This window comes from Porites lutea, chromosome 7 (assembly GCF_958299795.1).
Source record: "Porites lutea chromosome 7, jaPorLute2.1, whole genome shotgun sequence".
NCBI classification, from domain to species: Eukaryota; Metazoa; Cnidaria; class Anthozoa; order Scleractinia; family Poritidae; genus Porites; species Porites lutea.
Genome location: NC_133207.1, coordinates 20917679 through 20941817, shown reverse-complemented (window position 1 = coordinate 20941817; position 24139 = coordinate 20917679). Strand labels below are relative to the sequence as shown.

Sequence of the window (24139 nt, the reverse complement as noted above, 5' to 3'; positions counted from 1 at the left end):
GGACTTTCTTAGCGACAAACTCCATTATTTCGCGTGAAGTTACGTTTCCGCGACGGACGACAAACGCTTTCGGCAGTTCTCCGGCTTCGAGATCCGGGACTCCGACTACCGCCGCGTCATCGATGTTCGGGTGTGTCATCAACAATGATTCAAGCTCCACGGGAGGGACCTGGAAGAGAGAAAAGCCTCTCATAGCATATACATCGAAGATATCGCGCGGATGGGTTTACGCATTTACAATATTCCTCCGGGCCGGTTTGTTCAAAGCTGGGTTAAGCTAACCCCGGGTTAGCGCTAATCGGGAGCCTTCGAACAACTAGGCCCCGGTTTTAATTTTCTTAAGAGAACAGAGAGGGTCTGTGAACAGAACTACCTGAGAGCGAGGAACTTCTTACCCGAGGAATAAGTACCTGAAATCCTTTGTATTTGATCAGTTCTTTGATCCGACCAACAATGAAGAAATATTCATCTTCGTCATAACGTGCGATGTCTCCTGTATGTAACCAGCCTTTACTATCAATTGTTTGTGCAGTGGCTTCTGGGTTGTCTAAGTAACCTAGTAAACGGAAAAAAAAGCACTCTGAAACGTACTGGTATTTACGCACATGAATGGTATTAACAATTTTTGAAAAAAAGGATGATTGAAACTAGACAAAAACCAAAGCAGTTATTCTCACCAATCAAATTCAGAATCGAATTCTTGTAATAAAAGAGTTAGAGATTAAGAGCCACATTTAAATACTGAGCGCATTGCGTATGACAGGCTAAAAGCGGGACCATAGACTAGAATTTCCACAGGGACCCCTCGGGTGGGTGACCTTACCTTTCATTACAGTTGGTCCCCTGATACACATTTCTCCGTCCTGGTTTGGCCCAAGGATTTTACCCGTATCAGGATCAATAATCTGAGATATTTTCAGGAGAGTAAAACAAAAAAAATGTTGGTTTAAAGACTGAAAACGTGAGAAACATTGGTCAGTCGGGGTGAAACTAGACAAAAACCAGTTGGGGGCGTATAGTGGAACATCCTGTAAGCGGACATTCTCTACAGCAGAAACAGTAAGTGAGTGATTGATTTTTTTTTTCGTATCAGTATCCGGACTAACGAACCATTTTTACTGACATGGAAGCCGTGCTAGCGTTAATAAGTGACAAATGATTGACTATGATCCTAAAACTGAACTATTAGACTGGTCAAGGTTTACTGAGCAGAACATAGCTGTCGCTTAAAGGATGATATGTGAACGCTTTTCTAAAAGACTCTAAAAGGTCATTCCGCAAAGTTTTTCACCGTTGCATGCACCCTTTTCGAAATAACTATATACTCCGTAAGAAGTTTACAAGGAAAGAGAAATATCCACTCCTGGTTACCGTGCGTCGTTCAAAAACGTCCTTTTTTCACCACAAAATAAATACCTTCGAGACTGGTTAAGTGCTGAAATAAAGAAAAAGCACCTGGTTTAATACCGTTTTAAAAGTCTAGACCTACCTTACATTCTAAGTTCGGCAATAAAGCACCGAAAGATCCAGGGACTATCTTATCATTTACTGTATGGGATGCTCCTGATAATTCTGTCATCCCAAAACCTAAAAAAGAAGATAACGAATGAAAAATGAATGTATAAAAAATGATAGTACCCTACGAGCAAAGTTTTCTCTCTTGCATGGCTTTTAGCGTTTAGGAAGTCGTTCGCGTCGCTTGTCAGTCGCGTAGTTGGTTTGTATGTACGCCTGACAAGCGACGCGAACGACTTCGTAAATGCTAAACTGAGCCACGCAACAGAGAAAACTCTGCTCGCAGGGTAAAATGATAGTAGAACTGTGGCAAAACAGATGCAGTAGATCTTGTATGATAGAAGTTTTTCAACGGATACAAGATGACCTTAGTCTCGGGTTTGTTCGATGCTGTGGCGAATATCAAAACAGGGCAATTGTTCCGGACCCTCCCCCTCCCCGTAAATGTATCACTCAAACTGGATCATTTCTGAAAGCAGTTGAGTAACTTGCTTTAAACTGAAATAATCACCACCGAAGAGTCGCAAATATCACTTTCATCTTTATCTGGTATCTTCATAGAGAAGATTACAGATTTCAGCGATGGGGCCTGTTGAAATTAACGAAATTAGGACAGCTTTACTCTGTCGTTTAACAGAAGAGAAGAGTGCTTCAACTTAGGCCCTTTAAGAATAAAATGTCACATGTAATTCGCGAATTATGACAGCAAAGGTCTACGCAGTATAAACTAATGTAAGGCTTTTAACTATTAGCTTTCACAGGTCTCAGTGTGCGCAAGTTGGAGACCCGGAACAACGATTCCTTGATCCACCCCTCAGCTTCCCAATCATGGCAAGCAGTAGACTATGAAATTTTTCAATCTGTCTACCTCTAAAATTAATACATAGATTTAGCCAGTGCTAAAAGCGAAGCTCTTGTTAATATTAAGTTATAGTTTACCCAAGCAAAAAATAAAATCGTGTGTACTAAACGGCGACGGCATCGAAAACGGCAAAAAAAAATCAATAGGTCTAATTAGCAAAAAACAACTGTTCAGGTGTAGAACACTTTTGCGTACATTTCTTTGCTGTCGTTTTACACGATTACAACGTGAAACTTCCTGGTTACACGCTTTTTTTTTCTCTGCCGCTCGCTTTTACTTTGGTGGCTGCTAGCATTTCTCATTTTTTCACCGCCGCTATAAAATTTCCATGTTTTTCTTCCAACAAAATTCGTCTTTTTTGTTTTCTTATCTCTCGCTCTAGCTCTTTCTCTGTTATGCACGTCAGTGTAGTAGTACTAAATATGACATTTGACATCAGCTTACATGTAGGGGGTGGACGAACGGACGAACGACAGACGGTCACGTGAGTACCAAATTTTCTCGCATCTATAGGCTACCATTTTTTCTTACCCATGGTGCTCCCCTGCGCCGGCTTCGGTCATAAAGCTGTCAGAATTATTATTTCTGGCCGACGCACTTCCTTTTCGGTTTGAGGGACTCTGAGTGAGGATTTATCATTTCGATTCGCCTGTTGAGAACAAAAGCTCAGGGAACGAAATAGGGAGGATCAAATTGTTTAAATTGTAGCCCAAAAAAGGTTCCGGTTTCAGGAGGCATGCCTGTATCAGTTTTTCACTGAATCTCAAAGGTAGATCATCGAGAAGTCAGTCATGGTGAATCATTTGTTATTCTCTATAACTATTTCTCGATTCTCACTACTCGATTCCCACAGGAATAACTAGTAAGAGAGAACAGACACTCGCAACAGACTGGCAATTTACTTTTGAGGGCTACTATATAGTCATCTAGAAAATAGCTAAAGAGCCAATTTGGATAGTAGCCGGAAAATACAGCCATTTCTCCACACCCCTTGACACTAGGGGTGTTTCATGGGAGAGTGGCAAGGAGGAAGGAGAGGCAGCTGTATTCACAGGCTAGTTTAGGAGGCATAAAACCTTGGTCTGGTTGTATTCCAACCTTGTCGCACAGCCTCTATAGAAGCTATCCTCTTTTTAACACTTTCTTCCAGTTTTTTAGCGAGAGGAGCCGCGGCTGAGAAGACATGCTTGAGGCTTGACAAGGCAAACTTATGTACCAGTGGATTATTGACTAAAAATAACACCAAAGGAGGGACAAGCAAAGCATCTGTCACCTGTTGAGAATCAGTCAGATAGAAGACATGATAATAAACACCTGTTTTGCCTAGTATCATGGATGAATGTGACAGGGGGGGGGGGAGTTCCGAAGGCCTGAGGGATGAGAGATGGTCCTTGGGGAATTCGTGCTTCTGATCCCCTCTCTTGAGTACTTTCCTGGCAGTCTTTCCTGTCAAAACACATTGATACTTTTTTTGTAGATCCAAGGTCATTTTTCCATTAGAAACTAACCTTGTAGTCTTGAATGGCTTGGAGAAACACTTTAGGATCAAAACGTCTCAGCAGAACAATTTTACGCCCAGCGTGAAGACGTGACCAGCAAATTACTGATAAGCCATAGACGTGGAAAGGAGGTAACACATTGATAACAGTTCCTGCGTCCTCAAGAGGGTTAAAATCTCCATAAAGGATACGACACTGTGCTATAAGATTATAATGCGTGAGCATCACTCCTTTGGAAGCCCCCGTTGTTCCACTAGAGAACAACAAAGTCACGACATCTTCTCTTGGATTGATTTTCACATCCTTGGGGAATGCTGTTCCATCATCGGCTAAAAGACAGGAAACGGATTCGAAGTTCTCTGATTGCCCAATGACAAAGACCGAACAAACTTTTTCCAAAACGCCACTTTTGAAAGCTTTTTGGGCAAGATCAGGAGAGGTTACTAGGAAATTTGCCCTGGAGATTTTCATGAAGCGACAAAGTTCTTCTCGAGTGCATTGGGGATTTAGTGTTGTGACAACTCCACCCAGGTTTGCAGCGCCATGGAAGATAATCGGGTATTCTACAACATTTGGAAGATACATAGCCATGACATCACCCTTTTTAAAGCCTCTCTTTGCCAGTGCAGAGCTGAAGCGGCGTGTTTTATCTTTGAGCTCAGCAAAGGTAATAAATCTTCCGGAAAAACCATCAATCTGTATAAGACAAATATGTTCACTCGATCAGCAAGGACACCTCTGGCTGCATCAGGTTCCTGAACAGAATAAAGGCAGCCATGGTGCCCCTTCAGGAAGCATCGTGAATTTGAAGAGTGGCGGTCAGACTGACTTTACTTTTGTTAAAGTGGGAACACATGACTTGGAAACTGCTGAACAATTACCTGGGAGATAATGGGGGCGTTTTTGAGCACTGCATGTCAACCGGAAGTGGGACCTTTTAATCCCTTACATGTAATATGCCTCAACGCCTCCATATTTGTTTTGCTAAGTGCATTAACTCCTGTAGAGAAGATTTGTCCTAAAATCTGGGCAAAACAACTGTCCACTGGAACATAAATTTGTAATAGGTGTTCCGAAAAACACTATATTTCCAAGTACAATATTTTCACTCTATGGCACCCAAACTCCATTTTGATGACAGCAACGTTTTTGTTTAGTACGTGACATGGTACTTGCAGAGCTTTCATGCAGTCCATGCAGATAAGTGAAAAAACAGCTGTCACGCAATCGAGCCATGCCTTGGACAAATATTAATGAAAACAAAGCACAAAAAGCCTCATGAAATAAATTGAAAGAAACAAAAAACACTAAGTCCTCTATACGTTTTTAGTACTTCTTGTTACTTTCAATGTATTTTTCAACGACAAAACCAAAAGGGGTAAAGTAAAAACATTTTATGCATCTACTGATCGTGCCCGATCGCCCTCCGCTTAAAAAGCAAGAGTAAGGCGAATAAGACCCACAAAACCAAACGCTGAAACATTCAGCAGATTTTAAAAAGAGAATGAGCAAATTGACATAAAATAAAACAATCCACGTAACACAAATTAAGGAAAAGTAGAGAACAATTCTTACAATCGCTGGCCTGTTTCCGTAAATGTCGAAGTTCTTGAAAACGAATTCAGTCAAAGATAAATTCTCAGGAATGTTTACGTCCGGCCATTTGCTTCGTATGATAGCCATACTGTGGAATGAACACTCGTCCTTCTTTTTCGATGGTTACCGATTATGAACTCCCGATCATTCCTTTATACGTACAGTAATTACAGTGTAAATTCCAACAAAACGCATCACTTGTTGGGTGTACAAAAATATGTGCAACGATTGCGCATGTTTTGTCTGTTCTTTTAACGTAACGCAATCCTAAAAAAGTCTGGTCACGCCTTTCAAGATTTTGTATCAGCTGCAAAGAACCAAATCGAGGATTTAAGCAGACCTGTAAATACTACGTGTGTACATTTTGAAACCATCTAAAGTTTTCATTACTTACCCAGGATGGGAGGCTAGGACTGTCTTATGCTCGTCCGCAATCTGTTTATATCAAGGCCGTTTTTTATAACAATAAGTCTGTGGTCCGCGTTTTAAAATGTATACCTAATTCGTGCTACCAAGTCCGTAGCTTCGTAATTCTAGTCCGCGGTTTATAACCAATCCAAAGTCCATAGTCCCCAGTTCATATTCCGTCTAGACTTAACCAAACACTTGCGTCTAGACACGCGTGATGTCCTCAGTCCATGTTTTTATGTCATAAACCCGTCTAGACACGCGTGACGCTTACGCATCGTAGGTTAAATTACGTCTGGGGCGTAGGCTAAAGCATCGGGGCAGTGAAAAATTAGTAATGGGCGGCCCAGGATTGGGCTTAAGCCAATCACAATGCCTTGTCAAGTGGCACAGAGTCACAGTGATAGTAAAATGTGGTGGAACAGTGGGATAGTGATAGTAAAGTGTGGTAGAACTGAGTGGCATAGTGTCGCAGTGACAGTAAAGAGTGGTACAACAGTGAAACAGTGGCAGAACCGGTGTCACAGTAATAGTAAAGTGTGGTGGAACAGTAGGGCCATTTATACGAGGAAAAATAAGACGCGTCTTACATAAGACTCGTCTTAAATAAGACGCGAACTGTCCGTATAAACGGCACATTTCGTCTAAAATAAGACGCGGCTTAGCTAAGACGCGTCTTATTAGATAAGACATGCTCGTATAAATGGTACAGTTCGCGTCTTATTTAAGACGCGTCTTATTTTTCCTCGTATAAATGGCCCTAGTGTCACAGTGATAGTAAAGTTCGGTGGAAAAGTGGCACTAGTGTCACAGTGATAGTACAGAGTGGCGGAACAATGGCACGGAGTCACGGTGACAGTAAAGTGTGGTACAACAGTGGAAAAGTGTAACAGTGTCACGTAACAGTAAAGTATGGTGGGACAGTGAAACAGTAGCACAGAGTCACAGTGATAGTAAAATGTGGTGGAACAGTGGGGCAGTGACAGTAAAGTGTGGTGGAACTGACTGGAACAGTGGCATAGTGGTACTAAAGTGTGGTGGAACAGTGGATGGCACACTGATCATGTAGTGTGATCGAACTGATGAAAAGTGGAACAGTGATGCCAAAGTGTGGTGGAAAAATGGCTCAGCGATGCTATTGAGGTGATTCCTACGAAATAACTGTTGGCCTGCAAAACATTTTAAATAAGCTGGAATCTTTCTGCGCGCGCAAATGCTGATTTAGATAGCAATTTAGATGAGAACAAAAGTTAATTTTAGTAAAACCTTAAACAACTAACGTTTAGATATGGCGCCAATAAATTAGACTCCGGGATTAGAAAACGTCAAATCATTGAATATTTGCAAGGAGTGCCTGTACTTGTGTAACAGTTAACTGTAAAATCAGTGGTAGTATACAGAGGTCATTTACATTTTGTACATGGGAAACTTCGACCTTTATACTGTGAGTGAGGTAGATTCGACAATATAAAGGCACGTTATAAATTTTATTGAAATAATACCCCTGTTTATACGTAAAACGTAAGTAATTATTCAAGCATGGTTAAAGAATAATTCGCTTTTTGTAATGGTTTAATAGGCACACGCTTTAAAGTACCTATAGAAGTTCTGAGTAGACAGTATTCGTAAGACAACGGCAAATGGGTTGTGGTACTTATATAACCAGCTCATCAGCCATTTCGTCGATGGCATTAGTAATATAGGGCACCGATTTATAGGTCAGCAAGAATACTAGACACTCTCATTGACTGACTGTGGCCAGCACCCCTTGCCCCATCCTCAACCGGTAAAAAGATGACTAAAGGATGTAGCTTAAGGTGACTTTTCTTTCGGGCAAGTACTAAATTCTGTGTAAGAACTAAGATACCATGGGAACAGGCACTGCTGTGTCCGCCTTGTAGAGAGTAAAAAAAAAATCATAGACGAACGCCAAGGGGTACCCTGAGAAAGCAGACATACTGTATCTCCGGTTGTCGCTTCTCTCCACCCGAAAAGGACCGGACTAGATACGTCATCGTTGGCAGGTTTTCCCAAGGGAGATAAGATATCTACTTAATAAGAATAAATCGCTACAACAGGAAGTCTTCTTGTCATTTTCGTGTAACGTGCAATAAAACAAAACTAAAAACCTTAAAAGCATGTCTTTAAAGCGCGTCTTTTCAAAACATTTTAATCAATACCCCCTTGAAGTACTTACTAAAAATGATGGATTTTCCTACCCTTTCATCAACTTCAATTTGTGAATACCCTACCTTTGATATAAATGGAGCCTAAAAATGGTGCTCCTTTCGGACGGAGCCTCCCGTATAGGCAATTATAGGAAGTGCCTCCCTCTCCCCGGGCAAAAACGACAGCAACCAACACCAACCAACTCTGAGCAATCCTTTTGTAAGCAGGTGGCGCTTACAGAAGCTGTCCACTTGCTTCTCAGCTGTGATCTACTACACAGCGTTTTCGTTTTGTTTACTTCTAAGAACCCTTCGTAATATCTTCCCACTGGCAGATTTTGGTATCTGGTCGACAAACTCCACCCCTCCCCTGAGCTTTTTATGTGGAGCAACTCGAGAAGACAAGAATTCCATGATTTCGTCTGCGGTCACCTCGCCACGAGGGACAACAAAGGCTTTCGGCACTTCGCCCGCTTCAGGATCGGGAACTCCGATCACTGCAGCATCATCGATGTTTGGGTGAGCAGTTAACACCTTTTCAACTTCAGCCGGAGATACCTGTTAGATAAGGTGATAAAACGCCACATGATCATAAAATGATAATAGCAAATACATGTATCTTTGTGGAAAATTGAGGTCCTTTCCAATTTGGTAGATTTTTACGCTGGACTATGAACAGTCCAAAAGCAGTAGACCTTATCAAGTAACTGTTGCTAGAATAAACTGACAATGACGACAGCACAATGACAATGCCGATGAAAATGACAATAACAATGATTGATTACATTGACAATGACGATGGCAATGTGAATGAAGACGTCCATGATGACAGCAGAAATGACGACGATGATGATGACGATGACGAAGAACGATCGCCGTGAAAATGACAATAACCACGTCGACAACGATGACAACGACGATGGCGATAACCGCGGCAGTACTAGTGACAGTAGTAAGGAGCTTAAGCAACCACGACGGCGACGGCTTCGAAGACGTCACTTAAAAAGTGAAGTCGCGCTGCTTCAAACTTTATCGCGCTTATTCCATCTCGTTCAGTTCGTCAAATGTTGGCAATTTTTTCTGGAGTTGAGTTCTAAAAACGCGAAATGAGGCACTTTGACGTTGTAGTCGAGCAACGACGGCTAAGAAATGTACTAAAAAGCGTGAGGCACGTGAAAAGTTGTAAAGTTGTTTTGCCAATTTAAAACCATTGCTTTTTTTTGCCGTTCTCGTTGCCGTCGCCGTTGCTTAAGCTCCATAGTAACAATGGGAGAGACCGTGTCCAATGAAAACGACAATGACATACAGTGACCAATGATAACGACAATGACCCTAACCAATGACAGTAATAATAATGGTGAAAATGATTATTGTAGTGAACGCACGTATTCTTTGAATACGACGACCAGAAATTATTAATTTTTCTAGCTTTACCAATCACCATGTTGCGATAAAAAATAAGTTACAAACAGTATTGAGTGGCAAACGATTAAAAGGAAAATGCACTGGATATGAGCTGCGCTCGTTAAACCTACTTGGAAGCCTTTGTACTTGATAAGTTCTTTAATTCGATCAACAATGAAGAAAAATTCATCTTCGTCATAATGTGCGATGTCTCCTGTGTGAAGCCAGCCGTCGCTATCTTGTGCAGTGGCTTCTGGGTTGTCCAAGTAACCTTAAGAGGATCAGCATAACATAAAATCACCAATTGTTGGAACAAAAATGGTCAAAATTGTAAGATTTTGTCCGCGAAAGAAAAGAGAAATAGCTATAGTTTGTTAGTTTTTCTATCTCCCTAACCATTGTACACTTCACTATCAAAAATATGAACGGCGTCTATATATTGAACATCGTGCGAAGATGCAAAAAAATTAATTAACGGACGAAAAAAAATAAACCTGGGCTTATACACAGAAGTTAACTTAGATTTACTACTCGCTTCGTAATCTGATGGTAGAAAAGACTGATCAAGCACTAGATATAGATATTTGTCGATGCACCTTTCATTACAGTTGGTCCTCTGACGCACATTTCTCCATCCTGGTTTGGTCTAAGAATGTCACCAGTATCGGGATCAATAATCTGGGAACAATACAATTGAACCTCCATTAAGCGGCCACTCTCGGGGTACCGGCAAAGTGACCGCTCAATAGAGGTTCGTCAGCGGCGGCGGAGCAAAATAAAAAATGGGGGGCGGGGGGAGGCTGAATGTTTTTGCCCCCCCTTTACCCCTACCCCCAATTAGTAATAAAAGGCGGCCTTTGTCTCTTTTTGTAAGACGAAGACAATATTTTAGCTTGTTCCAGGCGTCTGGATAGTGGGGTAGGGCGTGTTCCCCTTGATACAATCTGAACGCCTGGATCAGGATAACAAGATTTTAGACCCCTCGGATGCTTCAATGCTGTCGACAACAAAAACTACACAGGAAAAACGCTTTCATTTTGGTGTCTTTAGTGAAAAATTAAAGCTCACCAAAAGTTCTGTTCCATCTTTAATGACCTTTAATTGTGACATTAAATTTCCGAAAGGTTTTCTGTCCCTTTAGTTTACCTTTAATTGACCTTTTGGTTACATTAAAGACTAATAACCTTTAGGTCTCGTTTTAATTGTCTTTAATTTATTCCAAAATTAGCTATTAAAATGTAGCACCTTTAATTTCAAATTAAAGCAAATTTAAATGATCTTAGATCTTTCCTGATCTTAGCCTCCCCGCAGACGTCCTTTGGGGTTCGTTTGTCACGCATTCATTTCTCCCCCACTGGGGGAGAAATGAATGCGTGACAAACGAACCCCAAAGGACGTCTGCGGGGAGGCTATCCTGATCTTTAATTTGAACTTAAACATTCGTAAAAGTAACACAGAAAGAACGCTTGTATTTCAGAGTCTTTTGGGATACTTAATTAAAGCTTAACAAAACATCTTTGTGATTCTTGAAAATTAATAATTTCAAGTGACAATAAGTTGACCGTTTGGGTCAAGACAAACCACGTGCACTCGCTCGCTCGCATGGGGAATCCTGACTACTCTACACTAAAAAAAGCATTTTTACAAATGAGTTAACGTAACTCAATTTTGAGTAAAGTGTCTCATTTTACTCATTTTATTGAGTAAAATTACTCACAATTTGAGTTAGCTTTTTTTTACCCCTCAGAGAGAGTTATAACAACTCACTATTCTGAGTAAAATGACTATGATCAAAACATGCGAGTAAACCCTTTACTCGCTGAGTAAGGTAAATCCTTTTACCCTTTATAGTGAGTAAAATTAACACCTTATTTCGAGTCACTTGGCTGTGAAGCAGACAACTGAGTAAAAATACTCACACTCACTCGTTTCAGCGTTGCAAATTAAGAAAGGCACAAAACCACAAATATCGAGCAAATAAAAAGCTACAATGATCGGGTACTGACCGATCTATATCTCAAGCGGTTTAGTTGTCAAAATCCTTATGCTACGATCAAGCGGCAACTATCAATATTGATTCAACACCAAAGCTACAATCCAATTATTATCTTCTGTGTCGTTGTCTTCATCAACCTCTGCTCGTTCAGCAACATTATTGACACCTTGTCAGGATCTTTCCAGGTGTCCCGGGTCAGCTGTATTAAAGTCACATTTCGTAAAACTAAAGCGCCTGTTGTGCAGCACCGTGACCTGGTCACGTTGATCTCATACATACATGGATCATTCGTTTTGCTCAACCAATGATTTGTCTCGATCACGTAAATAAGTTATTGATAAGATCACGTGTAACGCTTGAACCAATCACTGGTCTTGGATCAAATCATCGTTGGATAAACGCGCGCGCAAAAATAACGATTTGAAGCTAATCGTAAAGCTCCGTTTATACCTTCTTCTCGAGCTCGATGTTTTCTTGCCTCAATATTGATTTCTTCAATTGGAATCGTCTCAAGTATTAGCCGTGGCGGTAGAGACTCGTGTTTACGACGTACAGACATGGCTCGGCGATAGTACTGGTCTTGAAGATTCTTCGAAATTACAAGGTAAGCACTCGCAGACAATTATAGCCTGAGCTTAAATAATTATAAGGCATTGTCTATATTGTCCTTTGCAGCAGGCTTATCTCCTTGAAGAAGGAGCTACTAATAGTTTAAGGGCTAAGCAGAATCAGTGTAAAAGGGATATACCTTTTTTGCTTTATCCTAAAAGTACTAGTATCCTCGGACGTAAAGAGCGGACAAAGCACAAAGCATCGCCATTTGCATTAAAGCGCGTTTTGGCGGGCAATTTGTACTTGTTCGGTTTCAGTTGGCTAGTTTCAAAACTCCTGTATTTATGTGCAGTTTTCATCTTAATATATTATTGGAAACAATATATTTTCAATGACAACCTAGCTTTACATACATCTTTATTTTATACTCAGCTCGTTAGAGTATAAAATCAGGGACGGGCACGGGGTGATTTATGTGTGTATGGGAGGAGGGGAGGGAAGGGCCCGGTTGCTAGGTTTTGGCCCAGATTTTTTTCTCCAAACGTACTACTGTGGCAGATTTTTTCCTTATTTTTCAATATAAGACTCTCAACTCTGTGCAAGAATAAATTATTTGGTTGTTCCAAGTCTGTTTGAAAGATTTCTTTCTTAACCACCCCCCCCCCCCCATCCCCTCAAAAAGGAAAGGCTGGCCTCTTAACAGCCCACGTGCGATATATTAAAAATCTATCATGACTACAGGAATATTGACTATTTCATTACAGACTGTAAATTGAGTGAGTTTAAGCAACAATAATTTTATCATGTCAGCACTCAAGAGGAAAGGACAAATAGAAGAAAAGCATGTTGTGAGAGTTGTTATGACTCTCTCTGAGTGGTAAAATAGTTTATCTCTTGTTTCTTTCTCCAGTTTCTTTGTTGGTTATGAAACCATGAAAGTACCTCTCTCATAACTGTCCATTCAAAATTTGTCATTTCTTAAACTGCCCAGTTTAACAGTGACATTGCAGTAGAGAAGTTGAGAAATAAAAAACATGTCCATGTATGTGTTACATATGAAACTCTGTCACAGCATCTAAAAATTAATGGCATATACTATCTTAATTGTGAGTGCAAGATTTATCCAGGGAAATACTGATGAACATCAAATTAAAAATTGTGTTTTTTTTCATTCAAGGGATGATTTTGATAAAAATATGCATGTATGAAAATAATCATGTCTAAGCCAAGGTTCTGGTCTTATTTTGCTGTAAACAGCTGCTGAGTAGGGTGGTGTTTGCCGCCTTTTACCAGTAGCTCACTCAAGTAGTACTTCTGAACTGCTTGTAAGTGAGAACTATAAGCCCAGGACTTTTGGCATGTATAAATAATTATGTGTTGATGCAGAGAAATATTCTGTTGCTGTGTAATGCACAATTTAGTTGCATTTAACCAGCACTTCTTTTGAGTAGTTTTTGTCTGAATTGCTCATCAAAGAGGAGATACACTTATTTATACCTGATAAATTTCTGAAGAGAAAATTTACACCATCAACCTTCAACAAGGATAAAAAGATAAATTATTTTAAGTAAAGTGAAAATGACAGCAGTTGCAAAAGAAAAATATTTTGAAATGTGGAGAGTGCTTGGGAAAGAAAAAGGTACCTAGAAATTACAAGCTGATTTTCTTGATGCCATTAGTCAGGGTTCAAGCACCAAAAAGACATTTTTTATACTGGAGAAGGAACTTTGGAACCATCCACTTATAAAAGAAAATTTAATGTTGCATTGTATGTAGGAACCTCTTCATTAAATATCTTCTATTTTGATGCATCTGCTCCAGGAAAAAAAAATTATTTTTTTGTTGGAGGAGTATTATGCCATAGTTAGTACAGTGTAGTTTCTAGTAAGCAAAATGTTGTCTTATAGTTTTGCCTGAATTTATGGTATCACCAGGATAAAAGCGAAGTGAAAACCTTTTAAGATACGAAGATAATTAATATACCACAAAAGGTTATTTCCCACAGTGAATGTACCACGCATACAGGTGCTCAATGAGCTATAGCCCCCATTACAGTAGTCTGCTTATTGATAGGAGTTTGCTACACACATGTACCAATATGTAATAACAGGCAAAATGATAGCATACTAGTAATTATTAGTACTCTGTAGTGTGCATTCTGTGATCATTTCTTATGTGGGTTGTTGAAAACGAAAAGACAAATTAAGTCATTTCCAAAACTTGAAGGCCAAGTGTTAAATTACATAATAGGGTATTTACCATGGTAAATAAAAACACTTACCCTTACTGCCACTATTGGTTTTACAGGATGAAACTAAGACTGGTGTGTTGCAATGGTCATTCATTTCTGTGAGTATGATCATCTTTAACTATTACAGTGTAACCTCTCCTTTGTGATACCTCTATTCAAGGGACACCTCCAGTCAGGTGACACCAAATTTGGTCCCAGAAACATTTTCACATAATCTTTGTAGTTGTAACAGGTGTACCTCTATACAAGAGACACCTCTATTCGGGGGAAAGGGAAACTTTACCTGGATCCCGAAACCCGCATTTGACCTCCATTCAGGGGATTCAGGGGGGCATTCAATAGGTGACTGTCCACAAAAACGTTAATAAATTTAAGTGCTCACTAGTCACGATTGCGACAGCTTTCAAAACTTTAACTACCTTACTTAAATCAATGCACTGTATAAACAGGGTAGTAAAAAACAGCTTCAAAGTTAGATTCAGGTTAACTTTGCTTTAATGTTTTTAACAATGATTCCCTTTTGGTTTGAATGGTTTTGGCGCGCAAATCCTGCATAAATTACTATCGTTCGGTCAGATACACAACACTCGTGACACTTTAGGCTGAATAGGTCACTTTTATTTCATTTTACTTATTTCTTTGTTTGAGAAAAAAAAACGGTTTTAATAGGCAAGGAAGAAATTTGTGTAACAAGATTAAGGAAGATTTCATTTGTATTTTCTACCTCGGCCGCCACAAAAAATGTATGCATGTAATAAATTACTGTACCATTACATGGGCATATGAGGTGGTGACAATAACTGACAATAAGCGTGGAACGTCATTTTTTTTTTTGCATTGCAGGAGTTAATTTTTTGAAGCCCACTGTTTTTTGAGTGAGACATAAATGACATCAAAACGAAACCAAAGCAGACATCTGAATTTTTAATGCTAAATTCTGGCTCCTGTCCCCGAGAGTCATAACCTGGGATGTCTTTTGACCAGCATATTATTGTCAAACTGAGAAAGGGATGTGATTTCTTTCATTTATAGAGAACACTAAGGCAAATATACAAGGTCCTTTCTAAAAAGGAAGACTTTCACGGCTTCTACCTTGATGAAGAGTAAGTATAATAAACATCTATCAAATTTTAATTTAACTACCAAACAGGTCTTAGCTTCACTTAAAAAACCAAGTAAGTTACAATTTGAAGAGAAAGTAAATTACTGCACATACATCAATGGTAAGCTACACCTGGAGGGAATCTACGCAGATTTGGAACAGGTCAATTACATGTAGTATAAAATAAAAACCAACTGAAATAGTAATGACAGGAGGATTTATTAGTACCTCAGGATGTTTCCTTGGAAGCCACTACAGAACTTGGAAGGGTCAACAGTGAACACCTCCACCTCATGAATGACAATGGTACCCATTGTATTATGCCTACCAACCCAATTTAGCTCTAGTTTATTGTTCTCTGTTCATTGGTGATCATTACATTACAAGGAATGCACAATTTCATTTAGTGCAGTGGTAGGCTAATTGTTTTAAGAAGTGACCATTTAAACAGCCTGAAAGTGGGACTGCTTAACCCTTTAAGCCCTAAGAGTGATCAGCGTCAAATTTCTCCTTGTAATATCAGTGCTTTGTAAAACACAGTGGTCATGAGAATTGAGGGCCTGATCACACAAGATGAATCTAATTGATACTTCAACAAATTCTGCCCACTGCTTCTATTGAAAACATATAGAAACAACAAATGAGAATTTGAATTCTGATATTAGGGTTTAAAGGGTTAATGTAAATTTACCTGTATTCATATGTATAATAGTCACACATCATTAAAGTCGGACAAATTTAGGCCATCTCCTGTTTATTTTAATTTTGGAACAGATCACGTGATATAATATAAATATAACATCAGTTAAGATTTTAACCATCCGGTGGTAGCTTCATATCATTTGTAAAACATAAACACTGTTGGCCGCAGTGTTTGTAAGTGATGAATTACCTTTGTCCTTAAGCAAACAAGAAAATCTTAATTGTTTTATTTGCTGGGCACCCTGAATTTTATAAGTTAGAGTAATTGGTTCCCCTACAATACATCATTTCCTAGAATACAGACCCCTGTACTGATGTAAGCCTGTGCTAATGCTAGACACCTTACTTTACCATTACAACAGCTGCTCTACAAAGATATTTTCAGTCATTAAATGAGACTAGAAGACTGAAAAATTCTGAAAAATATGAAGATCATAAAAGGAGGACACGCATGTTGCATGATTTCTTAGAGTAACCTGATGTAAACCTTGGATGCTTAGTTGGTTTAAGTGGCTTGTTATCTCTGAAAAGGCAGTAAATAACATATCTACTAACCATATCTTTTCATTCAAAAAACAACAATTTGTTATAAGATTTAATTATTGTGATGTACAGAATAATAAGAGAGATTAGTCTGGATATTGTTTAAGTCTCATCTAATTATACTCTTTTGTTACATATCCAATGGTGGAATCAGTTGGATTGTATTGTAATGAGTTCTGGCCCACCACCTACTCTTATTCTGTTTCTTTCTTTTAGAAGTTAACAGGGAGGACAGCTGCCCTAGAAATGGTGAAATGGGGCGACAACCATGAGAATGGAAGAAGAGGTCCTCCTGATGGAGACAATGAGCAGCGAGGGTAGCTGTTATGAAGCTGTTGAAGATGGCAAGGAGGCACTAACCAGTTATAAGATCAAAAAGCTCCGTTGGGAGAGCACAGCTCTGCGAAAAATCAAAAAGCAGCTTGATAAAAAGTATAACAAGAGGCTGTCTAAGAGGGCACGTGACAGGATTGTGCCTAGAACTGTACGGAGCCGTCAGAACGTGACCCTCCTGAAATTCCTGAATGGGCCTTAAAGCTCAAGCATCAGATCTTGATACTTCAACCACTTCATCTGTGTGATTGCAGGACTATCTTCATAAGTTGACAATGAACAGTGTTGTGAATTTATTTTATAAATTAACGATCATCAAACCTATTTAATAAAGATGTACTTTTAACTTTTTGAATTTGTGGTCTTTGGTCTATTTTTTTTCACCATGAAATGGTTTTCCCATTAAAGTAGGCAGTGAATAATTTCAAAATAAGAATTAGACATTATTGACAATAAACTGATTTTAAAGTAGATTTTGTTTGTTTCACTGTATTTATTTATTTCTTTAATAGGAACCATGCAGTCATGGATTCCAGTGTTCAACTTATGATATTTTTCTCCGACAAGCTGAGATACCCCAGTTTTAATCCCTTTATCTTATTCTCTTCTTTGGGGCTTTTAATGAACATTAAAATAGATCGAATTGAAGGCACATTAAAGATGACAAACGCGGGGTATTATGGAACATTAAAATGGAATTAAAGGCAAATTAAGGATGACCTGGTTCCTTTATCAAACATTAAAATAGAATTAAAGACAAATTAAAGATGACTTGGGGCTTTTATAAAACATTAAAATAGAATTAAGGACAAATTAAAGATGACATGAGTCTTTAATACTACATTAAAGTAGAATTAAAGGCAAAGCAAAGATATACCACCAATCATTTTTGAAAAATTAAAGCTATACTAAAGTTGACACAAAAGATCAATTAAATGTTACTTTAGAACGCTTTAGGAGCAGTTCCTAAAGTTTATGAAATGAACCTTTCAGTTACCTTTCTTCTTAACTTAAAGCGGTTATGAAATGGTTCATAAGTTAGCCTTTAATTTTCACCTTAAAGTCTATGAAAAGTGCATTTCATGTCTTTAGTAAATAAATTAAAGATAGTTTAAATACTTCTTTTGTGTATCCTTAGGTAAGCCTTAAAACAAATTAATTCTATTATTTCTTCCTGTGCTAGATAAGATAGCCTTCTATAGAAGGTGGGGGAGGGACGGAGAGCGGATAAAAAAATTGAAATGTCCTAATCAAACTGGTTACGTACGTTGTTTCTTGTTTTACGGAGACGATTGGACGCTCACTTGAACTTTCCAAAATACTCCTAATGAGTTAACCTTGGTACAAAAATAAACGAAAGTTATTTATTCTTCTACAAAAGTATGGGGGGGAGCGTGAAGCCCCCCCCAGCCCCCCCGCTTCCGCCGCCTATGTTCGTCATAAATTAGCATCATCTTTAGCAGAAACTGATCACTTTATTTTGAAACAAACACGCGACGGAAGAAGCATTATGGTCCACAATCGGCCGTCACCTTATATCTCGGACCGTATTTTCCTTCACTATATTCTTAAAAATGAAGCTTAACCAACCGCTTTATGGCCGCTTAATAGAGGTGACAACAATGGGAGAACTCTCGTTGAAACGCCCAGAAGGTGGCCGCGGCCGCTTAAAAGAGGTGGCCTTTGAATAGATAATTAATTTCCCATTCTTTTCTACAGTTTTTTCGGGGCTTTGATTACTGGCCGCTTAATAGGGGTTCGACTGTAAATGTGAATTCAGCATAATGGAGAGTACCACAGAACAGTACTGTGCAATAGCTGTCACCTGATTGGTTATGAAGGATTTTATCCAAAGACTCAAAAGGTTAGAACCATCTTGCACGGTATAATGATTATGGCGCAAAAAAATATGCCACTTGTAAAACGTAATAAATAACGTACACTTTAATTCTGCTCAGTGGTTTCCTTCTCATTTTCAAGAACAACAGATGAAACATAATGTGTGCCTTATTTACGTACTAAGTTACGTGGGGCAAAGATGGAAGGGTAGAAAAAGATCGTGAAAAATGGACGACTTAAATGCAGCCTAATATCTCATTATCGGAGCGAAGCTAAGTGGTTTGTTGCATTGGAGAGATTTAGAATGGTGTTTACGGGAAAGATAGATTCAAATTGACAATCTTCAGTTCTCAAATTTGGAAATGAGAAGGTAAAAGCTGTCCAAAATAATTCTTATTGATGAACCTGGCATGAAACTTCTAATGTTTAGTACATGCAGATACAATCAACACAAAACGACAAGTATAGGGGAAACTTGGTCACATTATGGTACAAACTGACGTTTGCCGTTAGCCGTAAACGTAACCCTAGCTAAATCCCTTTACAAGTTCATCGACGTTCACTCGTTATACAGTGCCTACCTTGCATTCCAAGTTGGACAACAGAACACCCACAGAACCAGGAACTGTTTCCTTATCTGGAGACCTGAAATGGGTCGTTCCACTAGTTTCCGTCATTCCAAATCCTAGCGGATGAACCAAAAGAAAACTTAAGCTGTTTAAGGTCTCGATCATAAGTGTATTCGGAAAAGCTTTTGATGGGCAACATCTTTCACTAAGTTACCTAAGATGATAATGTCTGAGTTTCGGGGCCTTCTTAATGATAACCGAGCGCGCAGAAGGAGGTCATCATTTTAAAGATGTGTATAATTTGATTCAATTTTTAATAACGACTTGTCACTTGAAAAATCTAAAAGGAGGGAAATGGAAAGGTTTGTGGCAAGTTAACTTCGTGTAGAATGGATAAGTTTCCTGAAATCATCCTCTGCCTTCCTATGTTGAAGCGGCAAATGTTTTGAAGAAAGCATACGTGAAGGTAAGGATATTAAGAAGTTAGAAATATTTTGAATAAAAAATAAAACATTTGCATTGAATTCGCGCTCAGGAATACCAAGGGGATAGGGGAAAATAGGGCGTGCGGGAATATCAAGGACAAAAAAGGGAAATCGGGCGAACGAGAACACCAAGGGGGAAGGGGAAAGTTTAGCAGCGTGAGAACACCAAGGAAAAAGGGGAAAATTCGGGTGCGCGAGAACACTAAGGGGAAAGGGGAAAAATCGGGCGGGTGGGAACATCAAGGAAAAAAAAGAAAATCGGGCGCGAAGAGACACCAATGGGATGGAGGAAAATCAGACGGCGTAAACACTAAGGAGAAAGGAGAAGAACATGATGGGGAAAGGGGAAAATCGGGTGGCGCGAAAACACGAAGAGAAAAGGGAAAAAACCGGGAGCGCGGGAACTTGAAGGGGAAAGGGGAAAATTAGGGGCGCAGGGACACCAAGGGGCGAAAACACGAAGGAGAAAGGGGAAGAGAGGAAAATCGGGTGGCGCAAAAACACGAAGGGTAAAGGAGAAATTAGGCTCGCGAGAATTCGAAGGGGAAGGTTAAAAATCGAGTGGCGTGAGAACACAAAGGGGAAAAGAAGAAATTCAGGCGCACGAAAACACAAAAGCTAGGGAAAGGGGGAAATTGAGCGCACGAGAACACGAAGGGGATAGGGGAAAATCGTAAGCGCGAAAACAAGAAAGGGGAAGGAAACATTCAGGCGCACTAGAACACGGAGGTCAGGCGAGAACACAAAGGGTACGCTCGATGTTTTCTTCCGTTTCGATCGCCAAAAAGGCAGGCGCGGCTGCCGTATATTTCTCAGTTTTACCTGCCAGGAGCCCATAACCCGAAGCGAGCAACTTCCCTGTCCTAGTGTCACATTGTTTTCACCGAGAGGAGCTTCCATTCTCGGGAGGAAAAGTGCTCTTAAATGTAATTAAAAATAAACTGGTCCTTGAAAACTCCGCAACAGAGGCCTATCGTTGGTGTTACTCTTTCTCGATTATGGACTCCTGAGCCTAGGCCTCTTTATTTCATTTCGGATCTTGTCGTGGCGAAAATGCGCGACCGTGAAGCCTAGGACAAACGACATACAGAAACTAGGCTAAGTTTGGTACTTAACACACAAAACTGGCAGCAAACAAAACTTCTGGTCGCTTAATTTTTTACCTTGTGCAACCCTCTCTACGTTAGGTATCCTCTCGGCAACTTTTACCTCCAGATCACGTGATAAGAGAGCCGCACCCGAGGAGATTGCCTTGAGGCTTGACAGGTCGAACTTGTCTACCAAGGGATGCTTGGCCAGGAATGATACCAGGGGAGGGACAAGGGGAGCAAGTGTCACCTTTAAAGAAATAATCCCATCTGTTAGAATAAGTACGGTGGTTGTGAAGTATGTACGTGCATACTGCCGGTAAACTAAGGTCAGTTATTTTACACATTACCTGAAAGTATGTCAAACATTATCGTGAATCAGAAACACCTTTGACACTAAAAATATAAACTTGTTTTTTCAAGCTTACTAAGTAAAATCCGCAGTGTAGAGATATTTTCAGTTCCAGAGAGCACTCAGTACTCCCTGTGCGTAATCACTCTCTTTGATTTTAACTGCAGAGGAGGATTGGGAGAGTTTAGGGACGAAAGCTTGATCTAAGGAGAAGACAATTGAACTGAATGAATACGATCCTTTTTGCAGTTCAACATGGTGGATTGTATTAATCGTGACGGTGAAAGATTTTGCGAAAGAAACTTTCCATAAGATACAATTGTCGATTCTCACTCATTTAGGCTACACTTTCTGCGAAGTTCACCATGTGCGACGTTGCCACCCCTCCCTGACGGAATTTTATCCTTTCCCAGTCTCCCATCCCTCAATAAAACTTACCTTGTATTCTTGAAGAGCTTGAAGAAAAACGCTTGGTTCGAAGCGAGACATAAGGACCATTGTGTTTCCTAGATATAGTCTCGCTCCCATAATTATCGCAAGGCCATAGATGTGATAGAGCGGGAGGACGTTTATCATCGCTTCAGTATCCTTAATAGGTTGGCGGTCCCTAAAGAGTATTCGCACTTGAGCTATAAGATTATGATGCGTGAGCATCACGCCTTTGGAGAGTCCTGTAGTTCCGCTTGAGAATGGCAAAGCCACTATATCTTCTTTTGGACTTATTCTTACATCCTGCGGAAAAGCCGTGCCGTCGTCGGCTAAGAGAGAAGAAAGCGATTCACAGTTTTCTGTCTCACCAATCACAAACACGGAATGAATTTCTTCCAACAGGCCTGCACTGAAAGCTTTTTCCGCGAGCGGGGGAGTGGTGACGAGAAACTTTGCGCGAGAGAGTTTCAGGAGGTGAACAAGGTCGTCCTGTGAGCTCCGTGGGTTGAGTGTTGTGACAATTCCGCCTAAGTTCGCGACGCCGTAGAAGATTATCGGGTATTCTATGACATTAGGAAGATACATTGCCAAAACGTCTCCCTTACGGAAATCTTTTTTTGCCAGCGCAGAACTGAAGCGGCGAGTTTGATCTTTAAGCTGATGGAAGGAGAACTTTCTTCCAGACACAGCGTCGATCTGCAAAAGACAGAAGTCCCATCTCATTCGGTAATACACTCGTAAAAAAAAGAGATTGCCACGAACTCTAATTGCTCAACACATGTTTACGAAAACTCGCTTCAAATTTATTATGACAAAAATCAACAACAACAAACGCAAGCATAATCCACCTATATACCTTAGACGTAGGGATCACGCATCAACTAGCGATCATTTATTCTCAAAGGAGCCTTATGATATGAGATAAGCCTGACCAAACCTAAGAATATTGTCATTAAAAACGCAAAACGCTTATTTTCATGTAAGCCCGAAGAGTCGCAAAAATGGACCCCACAATTTTAACAGAAGGCTTTCACGTAGCTGGAAAAAATGTTCACATAGTTACTAAATTCTCATTTCTCCTTGGGACTATAGAGCAGTTAAAGCTGATGATAAACACGCAAGTTTACTCTTACATTTTGAAGGCTTTTCAGCTTTCTATATCCATGATTGTTTTGAGATTCTCCCACCTGCTCACTCGGGTTGTGAAGTATGGGTTGCAGAGGGGCAGATACTATACCACTATACCCCCGGCCTCCTAATATTTTAACGGTTATTTCTATAGATTAAAGCGCGTTAAAGAATTTACCTAATGAAATTCACGTTAGAAATCTTCGTAGCACACTGAGTTACTGAAAAGCTTTCATTTACTATATAGACAATCATGAAAGACGCCTCAGTTTAATTTGCTAAGTTCTGAAATGTATATAATAACCAATATTCTATGGTTGTAATAAATAGAATTGCACAAAAAGGTTAAAAGTTTAGGTTCTTTTTCTAGTACAACAATCAACCCCCTAATCCTCCATCCTTAATCCTTGATTCTAGATCTCCGATCCTGCTCTTCCAGTAACCGAGTACTGACACCGTCACGCATTAGTGTAGTTCAAAGATCCTTTTGCCAGGCCTTTGCCACGCACTATCACTCTGAACTAAAACTACAGTTTCCTATATTTCAGGTCATGTGAATGTGCAGAAAGTAAGGCCTGTTTTAAACGTCGTGCTACGTCGTGCTACGCCGTGCTAAGCTGGTTCGGCTGTAGCTCGACTGTAGCTCGACTATAGTTCCCGTTGTAGCTCGACTGCAGCATGACATTAGCACGACTTGGTTTCAGACGTCGAATTTAATTCACACAATGACAGTCGAATGAAACGGCTGTTGCCAAAAACAAAACACAAAAATAAAGAAACGGTTTAGCAGACTTTTAAATATATTCTAATGTATTTATAATTCATGAATTGAGTTCGGCACGGCGGAAGCACGACGTTTGAAACCAAGTTGAGCTACTGCCGTGTAGCACGGCAAGGCTTGCCGTTTTACACGGCAGTAGCACGACTTGGTTTCAAACGTCGCGCAACTGCCGTCCTCAAGTCGAATTTAATTCGATCAGTTGAGTTCGGCACGGCAGTAGCACGACGTTTGAAACGGGCCTAATCTCATTATGAAAGAAGAAGAAGAACAAGCAGAAGAAGAAGGAAAAAAACACTTACAATCGCCGTCCTGTCTCGTCCTCGTCGAAGTTCTGGTAAACGAACTCTGTCAGTGTTAAATTCTCGGGAATGTTAATATCGGGCCATTTGCTCCGCACTATCGCCATCTTTACGGGATGAACGATCGACTTGTTCTGTAAAAAGACAGCTTAGGCGAGCATCGAAGTCATACGCTTTTAATCCACGAAATATTTTGTACATTATTGCCGGATCTTCTGTTACATGTAAATAGCTTCCG

The 24139-nt window shown here is 39.9% G+C and overlaps 1 protein-coding gene and 1 pseudogene across 1 annotated transcript in view; both read right to left on the bottom strand.

Moving 5' to 3' along the window:
- The window catches only part of LOC140944103 (uncharacterized), a 7725-nt gene extending 2074 nt beyond the window's left edge, over positions 1-5651 (bottom strand). Inside the window, exons 1-7 of the mRNA XM_073393227.1 lie at positions 5452-5651; positions 3886-4572; positions 3476-3650; positions 1490-1587; positions 824-905; positions 411-556; positions 1-169 (exon numbers count right to left, since the gene is read on the bottom strand). The exon at positions 1-169 is cut by the window's left edge and continues 2074 nt beyond it. Of these exons, the coding sequence (XP_073249328.1) occupies positions 1-169; positions 411-556; positions 824-905; positions 1490-1587; positions 3476-3650; positions 3886-4572; positions 5452-5559 (1465 nt within the window). The 5' untranslated portion in view covers positions 5560-5651. The remainder of the gene's footprint in view (positions 170-410; positions 557-823; positions 906-1489; positions 1588-3475; positions 3651-3885; positions 4573-5451) is intronic.
- A 1709-nt stretch (positions 5652-7360) lies between these two features.
- On the bottom strand, positions 7361-24111 carry LOC140942993 (uncharacterized; annotated as a pseudogene).
- Positions 24112-24139: the final 28 nt, after the last annotated feature.